Source organism: Penicillium concentricum (genome assembly GCF_028827145.1).
Source record: "Penicillium concentricum strain IBT 3081 chromosome Unknown utg000006l_segment0_segment0, whole genome shotgun sequence".
In the NCBI taxonomy this organism is placed as follows: Eukaryota; Fungi; Ascomycota; class Eurotiomycetes; order Eurotiales; family Aspergillaceae; genus Penicillium; species Penicillium concentricum.
In genome coordinates, this window is record NW_026622759.1 from 706182 (window position 1) to 730922 (window position 24741).

Genomic DNA, 24741 nt, shown 5'->3' on the forward strand with positions numbered 1-24741 from the left:
CATATCCAAATAATGTGTCACCGCTACCTTATTTTGATATTTGCATGATATGAACCTGTCTATGTTAGATGTTTTCATCTTGAGAAGGCTCTATATCTATAGGCTTTAATGGAACATCTTTTAAAATGTTGCAAGTCAAGTGTTGGGTAGTTTCCGTAGGGTCATGATTCAAAGATGCGTCGAGTGACCTGGGCTTTCCAAATTTGCTTGGGTTGTTGGTTTGTCATTTTGCTTTATGATTGTCGCATGCCTGAAAGAACCTTCACTTCTGCCAACTCGTCGCAACTCGCCCGCTGCGCTTAATCCGCGTCACACCCACGACAAATAGCTTTCACTTCTCTTTTTATCCCATCTCATTAGCAAAAGTGATTACCTTGAAACCTCATCTTTTCACCCACCTTATCCCAACATAATACTGACAACCGGCACGTTTTCAAACAGTGTCTGACACCGAAATGCCTAACGATAACCCTGCCTGCGCTGAATGTAAGGCCAAGAAGAAGCGGTGCATCCACCGTAACCAACCTGCGACAGTCGCTGAGGCTGAAGTCGTCCCAGTCAGCATGTCTCCCCCTCCGATCCCGCTGTTCCAACTCCTGCTCCAACTCCTGCTCCCACCCCTGCTCCCACTCCTTCTCCTGCCGTCCCTGTCGCCCCCGGTGCTGCCACCCGTGGACGCCGCCGGGCCACTGAGGCTGCTGAGGCCGCTGAGGCCAAGCACAAGGTATGTGACATAGACCTCTGACTTCTCTTTGGCTTCACCAAGCTAATATAAGGATGTAGGAGATGAGCCCTCTCGCTCCCGCCGACTCCGGCGACGAGCTTTCTTCCGTGCCCTCCGAGACAGAGCAGAAGCCGGTCAAGAAATCCACCAAGCGTAGTCGCCGTACCAAGCCCGCCACGTCCCAGAACGAGATCCCTGACTTCCCCGCCGATTCTCTCCAAGCCGCTGCCACCATGTCCGTCAACCTTGTCTGGGCCCGTGAGCTTGAGACCAACCTGGAGGTACTTCAGGGGAACATTCAGACCCTCAATGAGGCTCACCGCGCTACCATGGCCTCTGCCCAGAATATCCTGCGTACTGTCGACGGCTGGATTCAGACTTGGGCTGCCACCGGTCGTTAAGTATCGTTAACGTTCATTCATACCTTTCCAAGGCCTTGATTTCTGACTTGGTCATGTTTTGGGGGGTGGATATTTCCGATCCGTTGAGATGGTCTTGTGGGGGATGTTACTGGTTTTCATCCAAGGAAATTCTTTGAGGTGTTCGACCAGGCTTTGATATTTCACGTGGCTTGCCACGTGAGCCTGGTCGACACCCATGGATTTTTGTTTTCGGTGTCCCTTGACACCCCAATGCATTTTCGAAGTTGAATTGTCCCCTGTAATCGTCCCCTGTAAAATCAAACCCTGTAAATTCGACGTGTATGTTGTAGGTTACCATAATTTGCTCCAATGGACACTAGTGCCCTAAGATTTATGTATATCAAGTGTGAGCCTACTCCGTAAGACCTAGACACTTCAAGTTGGAAATGTTTAAGAGTACCTGATATGACAGGGAACCTTGGAAGTACGTAGTACAACATATAGCGCATTAGAGGAAGTTTACAATACCACCAATACCTAATGGACTCTTCGATTTACACCGATTAACCAACCACAATTGTTTATCAGGGCGGTGGGACCTCCGGGGCCCAACCACGGACTCTCCCGGGAGTTCCGCGGGATCGACCGGCTCCCAATAGTCCCAAGGGTTTTCCCCCATTTTTTTGGTATTTGACTTTCACTCGTATTTATTTATGATCCCCGAATCCCCGGGTGGTCCCCGAGCCGTTACGTGTCAAACCTCACTTGGGAAAGGTACCCGTTGATATCTACGGAGTACGGAGTACGGAGTACAGGGTTCTCTTTTCTATTTCTATGTTGTATAATTTAATCTTTAGGAATCTCCATATTTCCGTTGCCGGGAGACTTGAATTTCCGAGGAATGGGCTCGGAGAGTTGGGATATTCTATCACATCAACTACTATTCAGAGCACTTATATTATAATGGTCAACATAAGAGCTATAGTAATATAGGTAACTGATATATGCAGCCATCCTGCTTCTATAAGCGGTCTAATCACATATAATTTTAAATGTACGGCATACGGGATTCTAAATTGAAAATACAGGGGTTTCCGTATCAAACTGACTAGCCCCATATAATTTTAAAATGTTGGTAACGGCCCACCAAACAAAGTATTTACCATACCAATACCACATCTTCAATTTCTCTCCAAGGTTCTTTTCTTTCCCCCTCTGCTTCACCGTCACTTGCATTGCTGATCCTATTCAACGCTTGAGGGGTTTTAATAAAGTCCTTCTCTTCCTCCTCCTCTTCCTCCTCTTACGATTCTGGTCAAACTCACGATTTACGACGAAACGAACGCAAATACTCGCATATAATACTTTGATTTGATTTCAACCTGTGCAAGTGCGGACTTTGGGGGGGGGATTCAACAAATATTGGTTTTTGGGCCATGGCATCAATGGATGCTCTAGGGGCCTTCACCCACATGAAAGACAATATTCCTGCATGGATCACTCGCGTTTCAGAGCTTGCCACACACACTCATAAGAAACACAATGAATACTCGGAAGCATACAGACGCCACACCAACTTCAAGCCTCGCCGACGGAAAAACAGCTCCGTTTGCTCCATTCATATCGATGATCTCGTTCCGATCGCACAAAGAAAGGGTCCCAGCCCAGAACCCGCGGAGACACAGGATGCGCCCGAGCAAGGTCAACGTTCAGATCGCAAGCGCACTACCGATGAGGCCCCATCAGTCGAGTCCAATGAAGAACACGCCTTGGTAAGCACGCGGCACAATGTCATCATCGAATATGATGGTCATACACAGCAGACCCTCGAAGCAATTGTACGGGATATTGGGATTGCCAGGAACAACATCAGACGAGGCCAGATGGCATTGATGCCCCGCACCGGGCTGCGCGCAGGCTTGTTGAGCAAAGGCATGAATATGCCAAGTTCACTGGGACAGACAGGGCCACTTTCGTGTGTTCGCAGCACCCGGACTACATCTGGACTTGTCGGTATCTCTGGAACCAGCGCACGGAAAGACTCTCCTTTTGACTTTGCCGACAAGCAACTGGAACTTGCCCATTCGCTTTGCGAGACGGCAGCTTACCAAGTCCTTCGATCTGGTGACTGTGGAACGGAACTGGACGGCGTGGAAGAGAAGTTCAGGATGCTACTCGAGGCGGCTATCAACGAGGTCGACCGTATCATGGCAGAAAAGAAACAGCAAGAAGAACACGAACAAAAACAACAAGAAGGGACCGCGGAAGAAGGACCTCCCAAACCCGCCCCTACCCCCTCTGCAGCGCGACTCGCCAGGGTTGCTGCCATTGCTGCGAATAAGCCCTCAATGACCATGGCAGGTACCATTGAGGTCGATGATAACTCATCTATCTCGGCTGAGTCGATTGACCTATCTGCATTCCGATCCTCTCGGATCCGAGTGTGAACACTGGCACAGCCAACACTTGACCTCCTATTAGCGATTTAGCGTGTGTTGAAACTCTTGCAAAACGATTACAGCCAGTTGATACCTTTGAATTGTTGAGAACCTCATTTTTTTCTCTTTGATTGGCCTTTTTTTCATGTCTTTCGGCATCTTTGATTGCGATTTGATTTGCAGTTAAGGGGGCGCACATACCAGTTACACCATTCATTCCCTTATTTGTGATATTTTACTTCCTACTGTCTTTGATCACATTTTCCATGCCGTTATTTGTTTGGGATATTTATCTCCTGTCTGTCTCTTGCATCAGCTCATGACTCATTTCCAGGGGAGCACGGCGTTGAAATCGGCGTTTTTATTGTTATTTATGTCCTTGCCCATTTTGCGTTCATTACACCCATTCAGTAAATATTTACGGCAGAAATTTGACTTTTCATGGATTTTTCGGCTTCATTGTCAGCCTTGCATACGGGGTCTTCCTACAACAAAGAATTTTACTACGTCGAAGGCGTAACGGCCCCAACCTCCCATGACCGATTGAGCCAAGCCCTCCCACTAATCAGAAATGTACAAATAAATTTTGGTTCTCATTGGTCTTGACTTCCCTGTAGTAATCCCAGACATACGCAGCTTGGCAATGTCCCAATGCATGGCCGTTGCCGTTCCCTGTCACGGCACGGCAAGGCAACGGGATGCATGTATTTTGGTTGATTCGCCAAGCAACCTCAAGGATCAATGGGGCTGCTCCGTTGTGGGGTCTGGGGCCCATTGATACCCAACCTTCCCACTTCAGTAAACAGTCTGGTATAGTCTTAGCGAGACAATTACAAGTGGGGGGGGAGGACCAGGGAAACTTCCACTCTTTGTACGGAGCACGGAGTTCGGAGTATGTGCTTTTTACTATAGTATAGTCCATAACAGCGGAGGATCCCACGTGTAAGTGAATTCCCGGCTCAGATGATCCTCTTTGCTCACGGGCGGCATCCACGCGGACCGTTGAGGCGGCAATTTCCTTTCGTATTCAAAGTGCGGCGGTACGTGTCCTGCTACATAGTATCTCCGTGTGCGCAGTGTGCATGTATGCATGCATGGCACATGCTACGGAGTACTTCATACTCCGTACATCATACGACTCTGTAGGAGTAACTACTTTGTCCTTAGTACAGAAAAACAATGTATGCATCTTTCTATATGTATTTGTCAAAGGGAGTTCAACCAAGGCATAGTATGTGGCACCGGAAGCTAGGTGGGAGGCGTATTTTAGTACAACATAGTATGGAGAGAGTGTGTGTGGACATGATATTCCCATACACGGTCTAGACACATCATCCGTCGGTCGATCATGGATGTGGCAGGTGGAATAATAATATATAGAGTGGCTTCCACCTGGTAGGATGCAGGTGCAGGGTTCTTGCTTCTCGAATATGCATACAAAAGTACTTGAATACAGGCTTTGATTATTATACAGTCTATCTGTACTCCGTATTATATTCCCTCTCATTCCATGGACGTCGAGAGCGTCCATCACTAACCCCCACTTAGGAGAGGGTTGGCGTCTCACCTTGAACAAGCTATATTGGGAGATCTATGTGAAAATTCAATACAGTAGAAACAGAAGATATATTAGGGAAGATGCTTGATATCAAAGCGGACACTCTTAATTCTTATATTACATTAATACTGTACTCCGTATTCCATACTAAGCCCCCTTGGACTTCTTTACCTTCCCCTTTCGGGTGCGGATAATTATTCCAGTTGTTTCGGTACAAAAGTACGGGGGGTAAAGCGGAGAACGAATTTGAGGTTTTCTATTCCATATGTTAGTATAGATTGTGTTTGTTTTTTTTTTTTTTAGGTTGAGAAATATAATATACAGCATACATATATCTCCGTACATATAGCAAAATGTGTAGTTACCCCTTAATAGATGTAATGGAGTATAATCTAAAACAACAATTACAAACTACAATTTGTATTTTAAATTGGTATTGACTCCACCCACTAGCCAGAATTGACAGGTGTCAATGGATAGGCAAGCCAAGTCAAGCCACTGCGGTATCTTACCGGAGGGCGCTAATTAGTCCCGGAGAACAAGGATGTCTTCCATGACGACGGCAGTGGCCCTTCTAATATTACTTAGTCCTGAATTTGCAACAGGTACGTGAACGAGGCGCATATCCTTAGACTCCTGCCTTCTAGGCAAGAGGGCCGCAGAATTGGTGCTAGCAGGGAAGATTCATTTCAATTATTTCAAGAGATTGGTGGTGTGATGTCAAATTGTGGCATAATCAAATTTCTCACTCTGCACGTCGTGTACACAGCATAAACTTTGTGCGAATGATTTTAAGGCAAAATCCAAAAGAAGCTTACTCCGTACTGGGAGTGGAAGGTGTTTAGGGATTAAATACGAGTACCTGAGAGACGTATTGATGAGCTTGTCTCGACAAAAGTACACGTCACATGCACAGGCTGTACTTTTGTGAGTACGGAATATCATTGGTATTCTATAGGACTTCGATAGACTCTGTACAATGAACTCATGGATACCTCAGTAATAGAGCGTCAGATTCTTGATTTCAATCTGGTGTTTGCAATAGACCTAAGAAGTCATCTACGTGGAGTCAAGTATAAAAGAATATATATTGTAGCTAAGAAAGGTGAGCATCCTCACTATACTGTGCTTCTTTGCAGGGTTGGGATATTGAAGCTTGATAGTCAAATCCCATATTCTTCTATGAGCTCATAGAAACTCTAGACGGTAAAGTGTGATTTGTTTTTATCTAAACATATATATTATCAGGACCGATCATGGTCAAAAAAGTTAGTGTGAAGAATAGAGTGATAATAGTAACTTCCTAGTCTTGATATGTTGTTCAGACCTTCGGTAGTAGTCTTCAGGTTCGACGGGATTACAAAATCTCTTTAACTAGTTCAACAGGCAACTAACTAACTAACTAGTTAGTTAGTTAGCATTCACTCTATTAAAGAGAATTGTTCAAAAATATAAAAATTAATGCATTGACGGGGAATCGAACCCCGGCCACTACTTATCAAGACTCCGAAAAGTGATGGAAGAGTAGTATTCTACCACTGAACTACCAAAGCTGTTTTGTTGATAAGGTTTCCTTGTAACGTATTGTGACTTCTGAGAATCAGAATCATTATTCCCTTTGGTCCCATCCGACGTTCAACACTTGGAAGGATGTAGGTTGATCCCCCAAATGAACAACCATCTACTCTCCTTCCCATACAACCTATCACGACCACCAACATGGCTAGAGCGTGTAACAAGGCTCGCCATGGATTTCTATCATTATCGATTGTATAAATGCTCCATATTTTTAGAGTCCTGACGTGTAATTAGATAGCAGGCGCGTACTGAGACTAGGTGTGTTTTGATATATGCAGCGTGCTTCTCCTAGGTACCAACCTAGTCTCTAGAGACTTAGTACAAATCATAGAAAAATTTTCATCTGATAGATATAAATATCCTAGGGAGTACCAACAATGATTGCTCCGGAACTGCAATGGCCAGGTATCCTTTACTGTCAGGTGACGCATTATAGAATTATTCAGCCAAGATGTGAAATAACACTTCCCAGGAATCTCGAGATCGCCAGCGTCGCCCCGGCGGAGGTAAAGGGCGACCTGTGAATATTTCAGGCCCATCGGATGGGCTACAGATGATTCCGACTCTCCAGAGGGATGGCACCGGCCGGCCGGCCATACCTCGATCGTTCGAGAGCAATCGTGAGTCGTGACCAGCTCCTTCTTGCTTTCCAATACATGGCAGACTATCTCTACGGACAAGGTGTCAATTTGACCATATATGTGGCCGGAGGCGCAGTCAACACCATCTACCTTCGTTCTCGACACAGTACTGGCGACGTCGACTTTTTTGGTTCAAACGAGCAAAGTCGTCAGTTGAAAGATGCATCAAAGTATGCTCAACGGCATTCCGAATCCCAATTCCGCGCAAACTGGTTCAACAACTCTATGTCGCTGTTTTTGGGCCGTGCTATGGAGCAAGACCTCATCGGAGCATCGCATCACCAGAATGCAATCCTCTTCGGCAAGTCCGGACTCACAGTCTATGGTGTCCCCTGGGAATACGCATTGTGCGGCAAGACGGACCGGCTGACGAAACCAAACAAACGTCCATACGACACCGCAGATGCCGTGGCTTATCTTTGTAAATGTGTTGATCCAAGCGCAGCATATTGAGACATGGGCGCGGAAATACAACAAGGCGGTTTCCGCCACAGTGCTGATGGAGATTGACACCTTGTACAATAGCAAACACGGTAAACATGGCATATTATTTTGACCTCTCTGGTTGGGTCGCATCTATACGAGATGGGGATATTGTCATCCCCTCATGCGAGAACATTGATTCTCACCTGATCTACCTTTGGTGATCTAGCCCGTCCTCTGTGATCCCTGTTGATATGTTGATTAAACTGTTGATAACCCGTGAGAAGGGAATGAGTTGATTGTAATGCGCTATGTTATGTTATTCTTGCTGTTTATTTTATTTAATTCTTATATGGGGTTAAATCAAATACAGAATGGAAACGTAGGTCCTCGAACCCAGTGAGGAAAGCAAGTATTTCCACCTCGCGATAAACATGAGGATACTACCATAAAAATGTCTGTTGACGGTAACTTCTGCACAAACATTTATCTATAGTAAGGAGACTGTATTCAATATGTCTTTCGTATGTTAGAACTATAGTCAGAAGGATAAAAATAGATAGCCTCAAAAATATGTGGCTTGATAGTGGGCCCGATGAAAATGCGTGTGCTTTGAGACATGCTTGCAATGTTCCCTGATCCTAGGCTAGTCCCCAAAGGCTTAGCACAGTTCATCAACTTCAAATTATAAGCATCTTCGAAGGTCCCAGGGAGTACCAGAGCTGCTTTAATCCCAGGACATCTGGGGTGCGTTTTTCATCTCCCTGGGCTCCGCGAGTTCTATTATCCAAGCCGTATATCGCGATTGGGGCAACCAGAGAAGTACCTAGCAACCTGGCTATGTAAATGAAGGCCAGGAACGAGACTGCGGAAGTATAGAAGGTGACCATGCCGTGCCTCCGGGAGACCGACTTTCTCGCTACACGTCATCTTTCTGGCTATCTGGATTAGCTTGCTTACTCCAATTATTTCTCCAAACGGCCTTTTCCGAGCCTCTGATATTCTTCAGTTCCAAAAAACCATACTTCGACAGGTTCTAGATGCCAATATCAGAACAGATGGAGCCAGACAGGTGGAACGGTCACGATCCCTACCGAGAATGGGAAAAGAACAGACAAGAACAGGCATTGGGAAAATTATTTATTTTCATTGGAATGTAATTTGGACTTTGAATCCAGCATCATTCATGTCCTACCCAACATAAGAACTAAACGGATATCATCACTCATAACCCCTTGCTCCTTGTATTTAACCCATTGAAAATGCTCAACATAGCCCAGCCCTGGAAGACAGACAGTACAAAATAAGAAAAACAACATAATCAAGAGATAAGAAGCACAATTTTGTCTCACATCTCATCGAAGGCACAATCGGGATGCATGACGAAAAGGACCTTTCCGTCATTTTGCTGGCTGTCGTCAGCTCCATCTGTGAGGCCAGATCCGGAGATACGCAGCAGGATTTTGTCCTATAAAATAAGATTGTTAGTGACATGTGGTAGAAATATACAGATATTGCCATAGCAAAAAAAGAGCGACTAACCTTGACCATGCGTTTCAAGACCTTGCCTGCCAATTCGCGCTCACGCTCGTAATCGTCTGCGGTGTTGAGTTCACCCTCGATTTGCTCCAAGTACCAGAGTACAAGATCTTCTTGTTCGACACCTTCGCCCGAGTTCACCTCGTCCTCGTTTACCCGCCTGACGATCTGGTTCAGGATCTTGGCGTACTTGTCATAAGTGATCTTGGTCTTCTGGCGTTCCGGCTGGGCAGGAGCTTGAGCAGGCTCTGCGACGTCGCGCATAGGGCTGTCACCTTCGTTATCACCATCGGCCATTTCCTGATCGTCGTCGGCGTGGTTGTTGTGAGTAGGCATATCATCATCTTCAATCTCAACATCATCCTTCTCAACAGTCACGATACTCTGGCGGAGAAGATCGTATGCTTCGATGACGAACTTGGGAGTGACTTCCTCAACACAGTTGGCCTTGGCAACAGCTTCAGACAAACGAATCAAAGACTCGAGCTGACGAACGGTGATACGGTATGAAGAGCGACCAATACCTCCTTGGGCGTCGTTGGAGCGGAGCTCCTTGTATTTCTCGACCAGCAGTGTCTTCGCCTCCTCAGTGAAGACGGGCCGGAATGTGCGAGCGAACCGGATGTAGCGCTGCAGTTGTTCTGTGCTCAACTCGGGCTCAACGGCCTCGTCGCGGTTCATGTGCACGTTGACAATGTGCTCGGCCAAACTACGGTCAACAGACTCCTTTGGATCATCGCGAATAACAAAGAACACATCGAAACGACTCATAATAGGAGCGCTGAAGTTCAAGTTGTTCCGAAGGGTTTGCTTCGGGTCGTAGCGACCGTTAACGGGATTGGCGGCAGCGAGGATGGACGCGCGGGCATTGAGGGTAGTATGGATACCAGCCTTGGCAATAGAGATTGTCTGCTGTTCCATAGCTTCGTGAATAGCGACCTGATCGGCGATATCCATTTTGTCGAACTCGTCGATGGCACAAATACCACCGCCGTTCTATAATGACAATGTCAGCGAGAATCCACACTCAAGTGGAGCCACATTTGGAACATACCGCAAGCATTAGTGCACCGGCTTCAATGGTGAACTCGCCTGTCTCTGGATCCTTGACCACTGAGGCGGTCAAACCAGCTGCCGAAGAGGCTTTACCACTGGTGTATACTGCACGAGGGTGCAAGGAGCAGACATATCTGAGGGACCCTATTAGTAATCAAGGTCTATGTGTGGGAAGTTGGCAAAACTTACTTCAAGAATTGACTCTTACTGGTCGACGGGTCGCCAACAATACAGACGTTGATATCACCACGAAGTTTCAGGCTCTCGATCGATGTCGACTTGCCAACACCACCAATCAACTGCAAAAGCAGACCTTTCTTGATTTGACGATGACCCCAGATCATGGGGGCAATCGAGTCCACAAGTCGGGAGTAAATATAGTCGGAGTGCACCAGTCGCTTGAGATCTTGGACTTCAGCCGGTGTAAGACTTTGCAGGAAAGCTTCTTGGGCTGAGTCATCCCCAAGATCATCATCCTGGTTCTGGTTCAAGGAAGCCAGGATATTATTTGACTGGCCGCTCAGCTGCTGCTCTGGCTTCTGGCCAGGAGTCGTGGTGTCTGGGGTAACCATGCAAGAAAGGAAGGCCAACCGGTAAGTCAGATCGCGCACGCCCAGAGACTTCAATCCGGAGACTCCGCTACCACCGACCTCGTTACCCCGGAAGGAATTGTTATCGCGGACGGCCTCAGGTCGCACACCGGGAAGACCCAATTGACTGACATCAGGAACGACAATCAAAGTGCCCGTGAAGACGCAACGTTCACCGGCCTTGGCGCGATCAACCATCTCACCACGCAGGATGACATCCATTGTGCGTGGCATACTACCAGTCGGGATTTCGTGCGACGATTCCTGGAGCTTGATCTTTTGCCAATCGACAAATGTACTCTTTCCAATATCTAGGCGCCATCCCACGCGGTTGCCGCAGGTATTATTAGGGCACTCCGTTGGCTCCGTATATTTGAAAGTCTGCTCAACATTCGGGACGACAGTCTTGCAACCTTCACAGATAAAAGTTCCCAGCGACAATTCCGGTCTGACCTCTGAAGTTCTTGTGACAGTTCCAGAGACGGAAAGCAATTTTCCGATCTGATTCGTCCGAAGTTGTCGCAGCCTAGAAACCAAAGGCAGATTGTAAAATGCAAGAGCAAACAATTTGTCAGTTTGCTGGTGGCGAGTCTTCTCACGAATCTGACGCTCGAGGTCGGGGTTGTCTGAAACGCCCGCATATGCAGAGGCGACTGAGGTACTGGCCCGCGAAGAGGCGCTGGCGGTCATGCGGTGGGAAACGAAGTATTCTGGTTCGTACTTCGCGATGAGATTGTGCAGTCCCTTAGTGAGGAATGGTTGGAATCGATAGTATTGGCCGGCAATGGCATCTGCCAAGACGGGATTAAGGATATGTGTGAAATCAACGTAGAGAGTTGACAGCTCGAATTTCTTCATTCCCTTGATCTGAGCGATATAATACTTGTCACTAAGAACTTCTCCCGATGATGGTGGCGCAGAAGACGAGGGTTCGTCGATGTATGACTCGAGCAGCTCTTCGAATGCCTGCTGGACTTTCTCTGCCGCCTCATCGACCACCGGCGGGGGCCCAGCGGCATATGGATTCCGCATACGGCTGACTGTCGAACTTCCCCCTCCAACGACTTGATCATCTGGGAAGGCATTCATATCACTCATAGGGCCATTGCTCTCCGAGCGTCGGGAGCTGGGTAGATTGTCGGATCGGAGGTTCTCACGAGAGGGCCCAGAGCCCAGCTCGGACTGGATCACGGCGTCGAAAAGGGAAGACATGGCAAAGAGCTAATGGCCTAAAAATGGCCAGTGTGAAAAAAAAACGGTATTAAGCTCTCACGTCTTGAGGGGAAAAAAGAAAATGTGGAGAGATGATATCGTAGACTCAATTTGCTATCTTAGTTTTTCGTGGGTCTCCTTCGCGGGTCTCCTTGGGCAACTAAGGCGCGACGCGAACGCGTGTTCGGAAGAATAGTTGATCCTGTACCGACGCGTTAAGTGGTTTCTTATGTAATTATCCACGCTAACCTATATAGGCAGTCGGTTCTTCATCATCTTCGCTGCAAATAACATTATGTGTTCTGTTTAGCGCCCCCACTAGCGTTCCTTCGAGGCACACAAAATGTCAGCCCTCGGGTTTCCCGAGGGCATTGCTTGGCTGTTAGTTCTTAAATTTCGAAACAAGTTCATCTTACATATATGCCTATCAATGAGCGAACAGGGTAACATATACTTGAGAACTGCAGGTTTGGCTAGTCAGGCGTCATTTGGCTTGAATTATTTGCCAATCCTAATATGAGGGCTGTAGATTTTAAGTGGGCTTCTGGTCGAGGCGCCCACGGTCTTATATCCTTATTTGTCACTTACAGGCGAAGTGAAAAGGGGTCTTGAGCTGATATACCACCTCCCGGGTACTACTTCGGTGTACAACGTAATATATATTTGAAATGGAGTACTCCGTATGTTCTCCGTATTTCCCTAAATCTAAGATTATTTCAAGTATGAGTACTCCGTACTCTGTACTTTCATAAACAAGATATTAATTGTTCAAGTTAATTTGAAATATATTACGTTTTGTTTGTAGCAGTTGTGAGATCCTATAGCAATGCTTGTGACGTTATGAAAACTTACAAGAACAGGTCAATAAAGTACTAGTTTATGCTTCGGACATATGTATGCTTATAGTCAAATTAATTAATTGCCCCGGGACCGTTTTATCAATTGGGTAAATGGTTGACACTTGGCGCTTATATAAGAGCTTCTTCCCTCCCCGGGGCCCGCACTTGAGCATCTGAAACTATCCTATTCCCTCGGGAAATATATCCCCCTCGCATTGTATTGCTTCGTAAGTTAATTCCCTAGCGTGCTTTGCCCTTTCCATATTCTCCATGACTCTCTGACACTGTGACATAGGATTTGTTTGACTTGCGATGGTTTCTTTCAAATCCCGAGTCCTTGGCTGGAGGAATCTTGGTGACCATCGGTTGGTTATGCAGTTTTGACTGCTTCATTGTGTCGACAAAGGAAATCTATGTTTTCGCTCGACATGTCTGCGAACGAAGAACGGTTAGTATCGATACTGACTAGGCCAAGCGCCGTCCCGCCGTCAGGCCCGTCTGACACGGATGCATCGGGTATGCCCCCTAGTGCCTTGGTGCTTTTACGAGTCAATCTCCAGGACTCTCAACGTGAATGCACAAATCAACTAAAGCTTCTCAAACAGCACCACCTGCCTCAGATCATGGCCCTAAACCCGCCAAACCAGGAAGGCGACGACGCGCCGCCGAATCGAAGAACAAATCCTCCAAGAATCAACACTTCTACTTTGTTGATCAGAACTCATCGTCCAAAGAAAAGCGCGCTCATGTTATGCGCCACCATGTACAGGAGAAAAGGAAACAGCGCAAGATGTCGGGCACCCTCTCGACAGAGCAAATCCCAGCTCATAGCTCATATCTACCGAAGAAAGAGGGAACTGTTGAAGAGACTCGACTGGAGTCGCCCCAGACAGCTACACAGAACTTGCCCAGTGGGGACACTTCGGTATGGGAATCACTTTTCTCTAGTCAAGTATCTAGGTCACAGCCAAGGCTAGACTATCTAGGTGTAGGCTTAGTGAAGGATGGATTTATATGCTAACGCTATGGTGTGGTATAGCTTCAAATCAGATTCTCAAATATGAAGTCAGAACCTCATACTTCCGCGCTACCATACATTGGCTCCCCAATCACGATACTCGATGCGTCGCGAAGGGATCCGTTTGCCAGTCTCCCAATCCAATACGACAACAGTGATGTTGAACTGGCTGACTATTGGAGGAACAAGCTGACGTACTGGTCCGGACAAAACCTTCACGTGAAAAATCAGATTTTCCGCACGGCTATGGCAACCCCTCTTTCATTCAAGGCAGTAGTTTTGTCATATTGCGCACGGTGGAAAGCGCAGCTATACAACATGTCCGACAGCACCGAAATTCAACGCCATGTTGGTCAAGCCGCGACACTCATAGATGAAGCTACCTCGGGCTCGGCACTAGTCAGAGTGGATGATCTTGCAATGGCCTTGGGTGGAATGGCCTTGCACGAAGGGCGCTTCGGGAACAAACAACTGGCCCAGATATATGTTGACCGTGCTGTCCAGGTCATGCGACCGCGAACAGGAAGCAACAGGCCCGTGGAAGTATTCATCCACTACATCCGATACATTATGATGCCAGAAGGCCCCGGGATCAGTGTGGCCGAACAGCAATGGCTACTCATATTTCTCCGCGGAGCCGAAGACCTCATGCGACAACACAGCTCCCCCAAATACCTCCTTCAAGCACCCCGCAGACTCAAGGCTTTCCAGATGGAAAGTCCTCTATTTTCCCTGCTTTCTAGTGGACCGCGGCCATCTCAAGTGCCGTATGAGTCGCGTGTATATGTGGTTCGTGATGCGCATACCCAAGAGGTCAGCCGAACGGCGGCGCTTATTTATATTACGGCTGCACTGTGGGATTTCCAGGGGTCCCCAGATAAGACCGACCGGTTCCTTGGCTTTTTATGTACCGCGGCGAAACAGCACCATCTAGATCGTGATCCCGCCTGCGAAACCCTTTTGTGGTTGCTGCTGGAGGAAGGACATGATTCCGATTTACAAGATCCTGAACGTGGATGGTCCACTGGGGAGTTGCTCAAGGCACACAAACAACTACGACCGGATCTCCAGTTCCAGTTTAATGAGATTCTCATGAGTTTCTTATCTTTTCAGGTACCTATCCGCGGGGTCACAGCATTTGAAGAGGAGCTTCGACATGCAAATAATACTCAATGACCATTTTTGATTTAATTCCCGGTCTTGAAATACATGTTAGGCAGTGGAATGTCTTGGCAGTCCTGGACCCGAGTACCAGGATAAGTCTAAGCGTCATTGAGTTCCCAGTGGAGAAGGGGTTCCAGGTTCCAGATTTTACAATTTGATACTCTTATCAAAGTATAAAGAAAGAAAAATAATTAAAATTTGTCGGGTTTCCAGTGCGTAACGCCGAGGTATCTCCACGCTAACCAGATAGTGTACCGCGTCACAGTTATCCACAACTTATGAGATCAGATTGTGATATTGCTTTGACCTTAACGCGTAACTACATATACGGAGTACGGTGCATATTGTACATTATTACAGTACTGGATGGCCCATGAGCCTAGAATCTTTTACATGGAAATTAATTTTCTCCTATATTATTTTATGGCGTACTAAAGCACAGCGGCGCAGCTGAGCTTCAAGTTGGGACTTTTAGGGCTCGCTAACTTTTACCTTTATCCATGGATTGACTGGCGAAGGGGGGTTGCTAATCGTGACCCACCGAACACATCCTCAATAGTGCAGCCCACTCGCCTTAGCGCCCTCAAATCCCCGATCTACAGGAGGTATTGGATCTCACGTATGAAATCATTTGATCGTCTTACATGGGAATCAATGACACAGACCGTAATGATGTTGAAATAACAAACAAAGCTGAAAGTAAAAAAAAAATTGAAAAGCAATGAAAAAAAAAAGCATTAACAAAAAGCACAACCTCGTGTCTTTCCGGACTGGGACTTTCATCTGTGGAGACATAATATACCCCTGGATTCCCTAAACAATAAATTCTCTGAACCTTTCTCTCCAATGCCCGAATATGTGTGAGGATTCTACACGAAATATTTCATGTTTTTGTCTCAGAGCATCCCTTGCACAGTTACAGAATTAATGAACATCCCTGATAACTCGTCATGATCGTCATACAAACCTTGGAAGATGTGGCTGGGGTGTGTGTGTGGCGGACATCTCCGTGTTGAAGGCTGGAAAAATCAATTTCATGTGATTTAAACCAAGGAACAATGGGGTCCCCGAAAGATAAAATCTGTGGTCGCATCTCATCCACTATGGGAAAAGTTTGGATATCGCTTTGCCACCCATGGATTTGACCAGCGCTAAATGTAATATTAGGTTTCAATTGCAGAAAAAAATAACAAATTTAAATATTCAAATCCAAAATAGGAAATTTATCCAAATAACACGAAAAACATAATCTAAAGATGGTCCAATTACGTAGTCAGATCGCAGATCCTAGCCCCTCTCCTCCCTGTTGTCCCATGGGTCATCTACTAAACTTTAAGCTCTCTTTTTTTTTTCCATCTTTTCTCTCTCTCACATCTGGGGAGACTTAACATCCCCTTTCCCACCCCGAACCCTTCCCAATTTGTATCGTGTTTTGGACATTTGAATATACCATCACGAACACCCAATATGGCTAACGATGCCGTTCACTGGCTGGATGCCAGGGACGATGAAGTACGTCCTATCGCACTGGTTAGCTGATTGTTTACTAACGACATGTAGAACATTCAGGATACCGACCCGACCCTGTCTGGCTTGCTTACCGTCCTAATCCCCGCCCTCATCTCCTTCGTTGTGATGGTGTTGCTTTTCATCATCCTGCGCAAGAGCAATCGCAGAATGTATATGCCCCGAACCTACATTGGATACCTCCGTCCCTGGCAGCGCACCCCCGAGTCTCCGACCGGATCCTGGGACTGGATCAAGGCCATGTACCAGCTACCCGATACCTACGTCCTGCAGCATCACTCGATGGATGCCTACCTCATGCTTCGTTTCCTCAAACTGTGTTCCGTGATGCTGTTTGTGGGCTGCTGTCTCACTTTCCCCATCTTGTGGCCTGTCAATGCCACAGGTGGTGGTGAAAAGATCCAGCTGAACATGCTGAGCATTTCGAATATCGCCAAGACTCAATACGCTCGTTACTACGCGCATTGTTTCATTGCCTGGATTTTTGTCGCCTTCATCTTCTTCATGATCACCCGCGAGCACCTGTTCTACATTAACCTGCGCCAGGCGTACCTTTTCTCTCCCGCCTATGCCAGCCGTATCTCGTCTCGCACCGTTTTGTTCACCGCCGTTACCCAGGATCTCCTGAACAAGGACAAGCTACGCACCATGTTCGGCCGCGACAAGGTCAAGAATGTGTGGATCGCAACCGATACCAAGGAGCTCGAGGAGAAGGTCAAGGAGCGTGATGCCGCGGCGATGAAGCTCGAGGGTGCGGAGACCAAGCTCATTGTGCTTGCTAACAAGGCGCGCAACAAGGCTCTTAAGAAGGACGGCTCGGTTGAGAACCCCGAGACTGACATTGCCGATGGCCAATTTGATGACGAGTCTGGCTCCGTCGCTGCTCGTTGGGTCGAGGCTAAAAAGCGCCCTACGCACCGTCTCAAGATGCTTGTTGGCAAGAAGGTCGACACCATCAATTGGGCCCGTTCCGAAATCGAGCGTCTCTCCCCCGAAATCGAGGAATTGCAGGCCAAGCACCGTGCGGGAGAAACCAAGCTGGTCTCCTCCGTCTTTGTTGAGTTCTACCATCAGGCTGATGCCCAGTCTTCCTACCAGTCTGTGGCCCACAACCTTCCCCTGCACATGAGCCCTCGCTATATCGGCTTGGACCCTACCCAGGTTATCTGGTCCAACCTCCGCATCAAGTGGTGGGAGCGCCTCGGTCGCCACGCTGCCACCGTTGCCTTTGTTTGTGCTATGATCATCTTCTGGGCCATCCCAACTGCAGTTGTTGGTGCTATCTCCAATATTGACTCATTGACCGAAATTGTTCCTTTCCTGAAGTTCATCGACAGTGTTCCCTCATGGATCAAGGGTGTCATTACTGGTCTTTTGCCCACTATCATGATGGCTGTCCTCATGGCGTTGGTCCCGATCATCCTTCGCCTGATGGCCAAGTTGGGAGGTGACCCTACTCTTGCCGCCGTCGAACTGACCGTCCAGAACTGGTTCTTCGCTTTCCAAATCGTTCAGGTCTTCCTGGTGGTGACCGTTGCCTCCTCGGCCGCTGCCGTCGTTAAGAGTATCGTTGACAATCCCTCTTCTGCCGCCTCACTGCTAGCTCAGAAGATTCCTACTGCGTCCAATTTCTACATCTCCTACATCATTCTACAGGGATTGTCCTTCAGCGCCGGTGCTCTGCTCCAGATTGTTGGCCTGATTCTCAGCAAGGTCCTCGGCAGGTTGCTGGATAGCACCCCTCGCAAGATGTACACTCGTTGGTCGAGTCTGGCTGGTCTCGGGTGGGGCACTGTCTACCCTGCCTTCACATTGTTGACCGTTGTTGGTATGTCATAACCCATGACCGGTTTCTGTGATTATGATACTAACTTCTTGTGATAGCAATTGTCTACTCCTGCATTGCGCCGCTTGTCATGGGCTTCGGTACCATTGGTCTCTACCTGTTCTATTTCGCCTTCCGGTACAACATGTTGTACGTGTCGAACGCAACCATCGACACCCAGGGTAGATGCTACACCCGTGCTCTGCAGCATCTCACTGTCGGCTGCTACCTGTCCATGGTTTGTCTCATTGGTCTGTTCGCCATTGCCGCCGGTGCCGACACGATTGCGCTTGGTCCCCTGATTCTCATGATCATCTTATTGGTCTTTGTAATCCTGTACCACCTCTCGCTGAACAGCGCCATGGAGCCCCTCCTCAACTACTTGCCCAAGAACCTCGAGGCCGAGGAGGAGGGTCTGCTTGCCGCCGAGAAGGCCAACAACCTCAGCACCTTGAACGAGAAGTCCAAGACTGACGACCTGACTGCCCCCAGCGGCTCCATCTCGGCACACCGCGATAGCGGTATCGCCAACGTGGACAACGGCCTTGGCGGCGTCGACTCTGCCGAGAAGGGTCTCACCGACACCTCGTCGCCAGCGCCCAAGCTGAACATGTTCACCAAGTTCCTCCGCCCAGACCTGCACCAGAACTACCACCAGATGCGCAAGCTGGTTCCCGGCGCCGCAGACATCGTCACTTACCCCGCCGAGGCCGAGCGTGACGCCTACTGCCACCCGGCCGTCAACTCGCAGCCCCCCTTCTCTGGATTCCCCGCGACCCTCTCGGAGTCAGTTCCCAGGAAGTCGCGCACACCGTACGCGTCATCCCCATCACGGATGAGGACGCCTATCTTGATGAGAACTGCAAGATCAAATGGAACGAGGAGAAGGGCGAGCCTCCTATCTACGAGGAGAAGATCACCTACTAAGCGCCTTTATACATGCTCGATCTCGATTCAGTTCGAGTATCCAGCCAACGATATGTCTCACCGGCCGACGAATGCACCCTGTTTATATGAATTGTATACAGCCATGTCATCATCGACCCGGTTTCTTTTGGTCTACTGTGATACCCAGCCGGGCAGTCCACGTGACTGGCCGGCCCTAACCCGGGCATTTGTTATCCTTGTCCATCTAAGATTGGTCTGGAGCTTATGCACCTCCCGGGCCTCTCGCTTTTCTTTTCTATAATCTTTAAAGTAATCAATCGATGGTTCTTGTTCACGTCTCATGTCGATAATGCTATGTTGCGCGGATTTTGGCCATGAAATTGGAAATTTTGACCGTGCTTGACGATTCTTGATATGGAGTATTCATTGCATGATGTATTATATTAAACCTGCCATTTTTGGTTAGGGCTGCGAATGATATGGATGACTTTTCCTCTTTGATCTCTTGCTCCTGTGTCTTTTTTAATATCCCTCGGGGGATGTCTGTTGGGATGTCTTTTAGAAGGAGGGTCTTTTTTTGAATATCTTTCAAGGCCTAAAAATTACGGCAGTCTCTAAGTAATTGTCCTCAGCAGCTATATGCAGATAATGTAAGTCAAATGAATGCATATGCTGCCCCAAGGAGAAGCAGCTGGGCAGCACAACAAACGTAAGAATAAATGCTAAGAATAAAAATGCGCTTCGCAGCTGAAACAAGCCGCTGCTCAAACCCCTCGTTCTGCACGCTTTCGATGTTCTTTCCTGCTCACTTCCTAATCTTCCTCTGAAGAGTCCACCCCTTCAAGTATTCCTGATCCAACAGCCTGTGTCCAGCTGTGGAGGTGCTTACTTCCCTTCCTAGCCAAGATCGAAAATCCACCATTTGGCTGCTCACGGACATCCCCGGAGCCGAGTATCTCCTTAAGTGAGTCCGGACTCAGCAGCTGACAGATGTTCTCGGTTTTGTCTTTCTGCAGGCTGATCATCCACGTGTCAACGCATGCTTTGGCAATGATTTGGACGTATTCGACTGCGCGGGGCTGTCCAATGCGGTACAGGCGACAGTATGCCTTGCAACTTATTGTTAGCTTGAATCAGATCTGCATCCTGACTTTCCCTTACCTGGTCTTGAATTGCTTTATTCCACCAAGGATCCACGAGGATGCATTTATTAGCCATGGTCAAGTTGAGACCAACGCCGCCAGTCCTCAGGGAAGAAATCATGACTTTGATGTCTTTCTCCTTGCCGAATTTTTCAACTTGTTCGTCACGCGAGGGTGGAGCTACCTTCCCTGTGATCTATATTCACATCGTTAGTAATGTGACTCGTTTTTTTTCGCTTCCCACTCTTGACGTACGAGTGCATATTTCCAGCCCTCTTTCTCACACATGAACTGAAGAAGTTGAATGGTCTTCAGGAACTGAGCGAAGATAACGATCTTGGTGTTCTCATCCTCTTTCACCCAATTTGCGACAAGTTCCCGAACCGCTGTGATTTTCGCTGATGGCATGCGATCGCCAACACGCGAAACCCAATCACTCTCATTCTCACTGGGATCGTCCCACTCGTCATCTGATAGATCTCTGGATAGAACTTTTTTTTTGAAAGAATTTCCAGGCCGTTGTTTTCTTTCGAAGATCTCCTTGCCTTTCTTCTTTGGCGTGCCTTGTTTTCTTTTCTTTGATGAATTCTTTGGAGATTTCTTCAGCAAATCCTCGGAGTATCCGGCTTCCTCGATGGGCTTATTGCAGGAGCTGCAGACGCGGGCCATGGTCTCGGTCTTTCCATCTTCGTCTGGAAGCCCATCAAAGCAACCTTGGCAGTAAACGTGTTGACAAGATGTAACCACATATGCCTCGTGTCCTAGTACGAGTTCCTCGCATCGAGGGCACTTCCTGCGCAAAAATTCTTGATACTGTGGATTTTCCTCGTTTTCACGGATGTGCAAGAGGTATTTGCGATATATGTCATGAAGCTCGTTGAAGTCTCCTGGAGGCCTTGGTCGGGGAGCTACCTTGTCTGCCACAGTGAGAAGCAAGTTGATGATGATCTTTGATGGAGTCTCGGTCACATCTTGTTCTTCTTCTTGTGCCATGACTTGGAGCTCTTGGATCACACGTCGATTGAGGACTGTCTCGAGGAACTTCTGGGCGAGGAGCGGGTGGCTCACAAACATTCTCAGCATCAATATGACGACCAAGATGCATTTGGCTTGCTTTTTCTTTGTATCTGCCAAACCTTATGGTGTCTTAGCGCTTAGTTTCTTCACCATTGGTCTTGCTGGACTTACCATTGATCATTGCAGTGCCAAGGTCCTGGATCTCCCCGTAAAGAAGCCTTTCAGCTAGGCAAAGCTCGACCTCCACGACTCGGTTGCTGATGCCTGGTAGCGTGACAATGGGCTTGCCAACTATCCGGGTACTGTACGTACTGCGGTGCAGTACGGTATCCAGGATGTTGTCCAATCCCTGAGAAGTTAGCTTTGGATTTGAAATAAAGGTTCCATGAGACTAACATTGGAGAATTTTCTCGAGAAGGACTCATATTCCATTCTCTGTGATGTATAGATGAAATGCAAGTACGGGTAAAGCTCTTCCACACCGCTGGAACATATAGTCAGTATGAAGGACTCTACTCCTTTCAAAGCCAGTAGCTTGTGCTTACTTGTGCAAAGGTGTCCCACTCATAGCCCATTTGAATTTGCCCTTTAAGGCCCGGACAGCAATAGAGGTCGCGGAATCTTTATTCTTGATCGAATGAGCTTCTGAAAATCCGAATTAGTATCACGAACAATGAATGTGTTAGCAATGTCATGTACATACCATCAATAACAATCCTGTGCCACTCAATCTTATGGAAAGGTCCAGCTCTGCGTTCGTATTCCTCCTTCCTCCAAGCCTCACGCTCTTCAGGAGACTTGATCTCCAATGGTATCTTCAACTTCGGATGTGAACCGCAGACTTCCTCGTATGTGGTGATACTATAAGGTCAGTGAGGTCAGTAAACATGAAAGGAACAGTAATCAGCTTCAAATGTTGTCTTACACAATAACCTTTTTTTGCATCACTTTCACAACATCGTGCTGGCCTGTTCGTGAACCAGCGTAGTGCTCGAGAATTCCCCCACTTATCCTTTTCACGCAATGCATGTTGATTTGCTTGATCCTATAGCAGACGAGTTAGGGAACGCATCCATTGTTCTTGGGGGGTCGAGGCGTGAGACATACCACTGTGCAACCAAGCTTCTTGGGACAATTATTAGGGTAGGGCCTTTGGAGCGAGTTGGGAGCTTTTCGTGCGCAATAGTTGCTTATGATAGATATTAGCTGTCTGGAAAGGTGGCACTGTATTTTTCGTTCTTACCAAGAACTGTGAGGGTTTTTCCGAGACCCATCTCGTCGCAGAGCAAGCCTCCATTCGGCTCCTCATTTGAGGATTCGCGATCGCGCTATGCAGGTCAGTTAAATACCATGCCATAAGACCTAGAATACCAAACTTACCATCCACGCAACGGCTTGAAGCTTTTTTAATTGTTAGTCACATAGCACAAATTGGGTTTGATAGATTCCGAACCTGATGGTGCTTCAGAGTTGTTTTGACACCCCGAATCTTCCAGTTCATGTTGATGATTGACCCCTTGAGCTTGACAGAATCCTCAATTAGTGCAGTCGCGTCCTTGTTAGCCTGAGCTTGGTCGCCAACTGGAAGCTTGGCAATCTCCTCCGCGATCGCTTTTTTCTTGTTCCTTTTCTCAGACACAGGGACAATCTGCATATCACTCCCATTTCCATTCGCATCTGCAGAGCTCAGTATATTGCTTTTCATCAAGCCTTTGACCGTCTCATTCAAGGCTGCTGAGACATTTGTCTTTTGCTTTTTTGCCTTGCTCGGTTTGCCTGAGCGCGTCTTGGTTGGCTTCGGAGAAGAATCCATGGGATCGGAGTCACTATCACTGCCAGAAGAAGAGTCTGGCGACTCCTCGTCTGCAGAAGAATAATGTTCGTCGCTATAAAACCGATAATCAGCATCAGCAGCAGGCTGCTCATCGTCCTCAAATGGTTGCTCATCATCGGTGGTGTTTTGCGAGTCTGTTTCATCCAGAGATTTCTCATCGGACTCCTTGGACAAATCATCTGGTATAAGGCTTTGGCTCTGGACTTTTCTCGAGAGAAGGTAAGCCGCGCGCAGTTCTTGATTTGGCTTGCAAGTTGGGATAGAGACCTCCAGGTTTGTCTTCTTGGTCAGACTGTTCACCGGATCTGGCTCGATTTTGATATGCACGTCATTGATGGGAATTGGATTCTGGTTTGTGATCTCCTCGTTTGAAATTGTGATGCTTTCAATCGGTTCATCCATCTTGACTTGATTTTGCATGTTCAAATCACAGATGGATCCGGGGGGATTTGGGGTATCGAGCAGTAAGACGAATACAAGGCCCAAGAACAGACACAGTCTGTTTGTCTTTTTCTCTTTTGCTTGGATCCTTTTGTGTAGAACTGTAATGGGGAGTGGAACAGAGTTGAGTGAACCGAGCTGAGTGAGAAGAGTTGAGTGAACAAAGTAAAATACTTTGGGGTATGTGCAAACTCGAAATGGGGGATGAGGAAAAGGACTCGGTGAGTCTTCTCAAAGACAAAGTAACAGTTCAAAGGTAGCACAGAGCACGAGAATAACCCTGTAGGTTGTGAAGAAGATATTTAGAATGAAGGCAAGGAAATGAGTAGGAATGAGTGGTTGAAGAGCACGTTGGAGAAAGGAGAATATATGAAGGGTGTTAATGAAGTGAAGAAGAGGCACAGATTGAGCAAAGGAAGAAGATAAATCGCAGAGTAGAAGGACACTAAAGGAATAGAGACTGGGGATTTGGCGATGGAATATAAGGAGAACAAGGAGTAGGAAGGCTATAAGAAAGAAGTAAAGATGAAGAATAAAGAGCAAAATATAGGCGAAGTTGGGATTTGGTATCAAGGTCAATGGTAACAGGAAATGAATGTCTCTTATTTCAGTCGAGTAGCTTTTGGGATATTTGAAGGACATTGTCGATATAGATATTGACCTATTGACTTGAAATATAACGTTTTTTATTTTTAACTATTCGACGTCTTTTTCGGTATCTTTCTCATCATATTTGATATGTCTTTTTCAACTTTTCGAGTGTCTTTTCGAGTTTTTCTAATGTCTTGTTGGATATCATTTTGGAGTATCTTTCCCAGTGTATGTTCGAGTGTCTGTTAGTATCTGTTCGAGTATCTGTTCGAGTGTCTTTCTCGACATCTTTCTTAATATGCCTATCCCTATTGGCCATATATTCTCTCCTCTA

The 24741-nt window shown here is 47.2% G+C and overlaps 7 protein-coding genes across 7 annotated transcripts; 5 read left to right on the forward strand and 2 right to left on the reverse strand.

The window, feature by feature from the left end:
* Positions 1–455: 455 nt before the first annotated feature.
* Positions 456–1125, forward strand: N7517_010444 (uncharacterized protein; the record flags this gene model as incomplete). The annotated part of the gene is made up of 3 exons (XM_056728167.1): positions 456–505; positions 559–724; positions 784–1125. 3 exons carry the CDS (start codon positions 456–458, stop codon positions 1123–1125), a joined length of 558 nt encoding a protein of 185 aa, XP_056573982.1.
* Positions 1126–2522: 1397 nt separating this feature from the next.
* On the forward strand, positions 2523–3533 carry N7517_010445 (uncharacterized protein; the record flags this gene model as incomplete). The annotated part of the gene is made up of 1 exon (XM_056728168.1): positions 2523–3533. One exon carries the CDS (start codon positions 2523–2525, stop codon positions 3531–3533), a length of 1011 nt encoding a protein of 336 aa, XP_056573983.1.
* Positions 3534–7235: 3702 nt separating this feature from the next.
* On the forward strand, positions 7236–7754 carry N7517_010446 (uncharacterized protein; the record flags this gene model as incomplete). The annotated part of the gene is made up of 1 exon (XM_056728169.1): positions 7236–7754. The coding sequence occupies one exon, from the start codon at positions 7236–7238 to the stop codon at positions 7752–7754; it is 519 nt and encodes a 172-aa protein (XP_056573984.1).
* A 1318-nt stretch (positions 7755–9072) lies between these two features.
* Positions 9073–12121, reverse strand: N7517_010447 (MCM DNA helicase complex subunit MCM6; the record flags this gene model as incomplete). Its single annotated transcript, XM_056728170.1, has 4 exons — positions 9073–9192; positions 9267–10259; positions 10318–10453; positions 10509–12121. 4 exons carry the CDS (start codon positions 12119–12121, stop codon positions 9073–9075), a joined length of 2862 nt encoding a protein of 953 aa, XP_056573985.1.
* A 1252-nt stretch (positions 12122–13373) lies between these two features.
* Positions 13374–15154, forward strand: N7517_010448 (uncharacterized protein; the record flags this gene model as incomplete). The annotated part of the gene is made up of 3 exons (XM_056728171.1): positions 13374–13476; positions 13566–13885; positions 14000–15154. The coding sequence occupies 3 exons, from the start codon at positions 13374–13376 to the stop codon at positions 15152–15154; spliced, it is 1578 nt and encodes a 525-aa protein (XP_056573986.1).
* A 1455-nt stretch (positions 15155–16609) lies between these two features.
* N7517_010449 (uncharacterized protein) lies at positions 16610–19421 on the forward strand (the record flags this gene model as incomplete). The annotated part of the gene is made up of 4 exons (XM_056728172.1): positions 16610–16654; positions 16703–18497; positions 18554–19233; positions 19293–19421. The coding sequence occupies 4 exons, from the start codon at positions 16610–16612 to the stop codon at positions 19419–19421; spliced, it is 2649 nt and encodes an 882-aa protein (XP_056573987.1).
* Positions 19422–20194: 773 nt separating this feature from the next.
* N7517_010450 (DEAD/DEAH box helicase) lies at positions 20195–23777 on the reverse strand (the record flags this gene model as incomplete). The annotated part of the gene is made up of 11 exons (XM_056728173.1): positions 20195–20491; positions 20544–20720; positions 20780–21660; positions 21713–21890; positions 21938–22025; positions 22087–22186; positions 22245–22402; positions 22467–22586; positions 22649–22730; positions 22785–22869; positions 22995–23777. The coding sequence occupies 11 exons, from the start codon at positions 23775–23777 to the stop codon at positions 20195–20197; spliced, it is 2949 nt and encodes a 982-aa protein (XP_056573988.1).
* Positions 23778–24741: the final 964 nt, after the last annotated feature.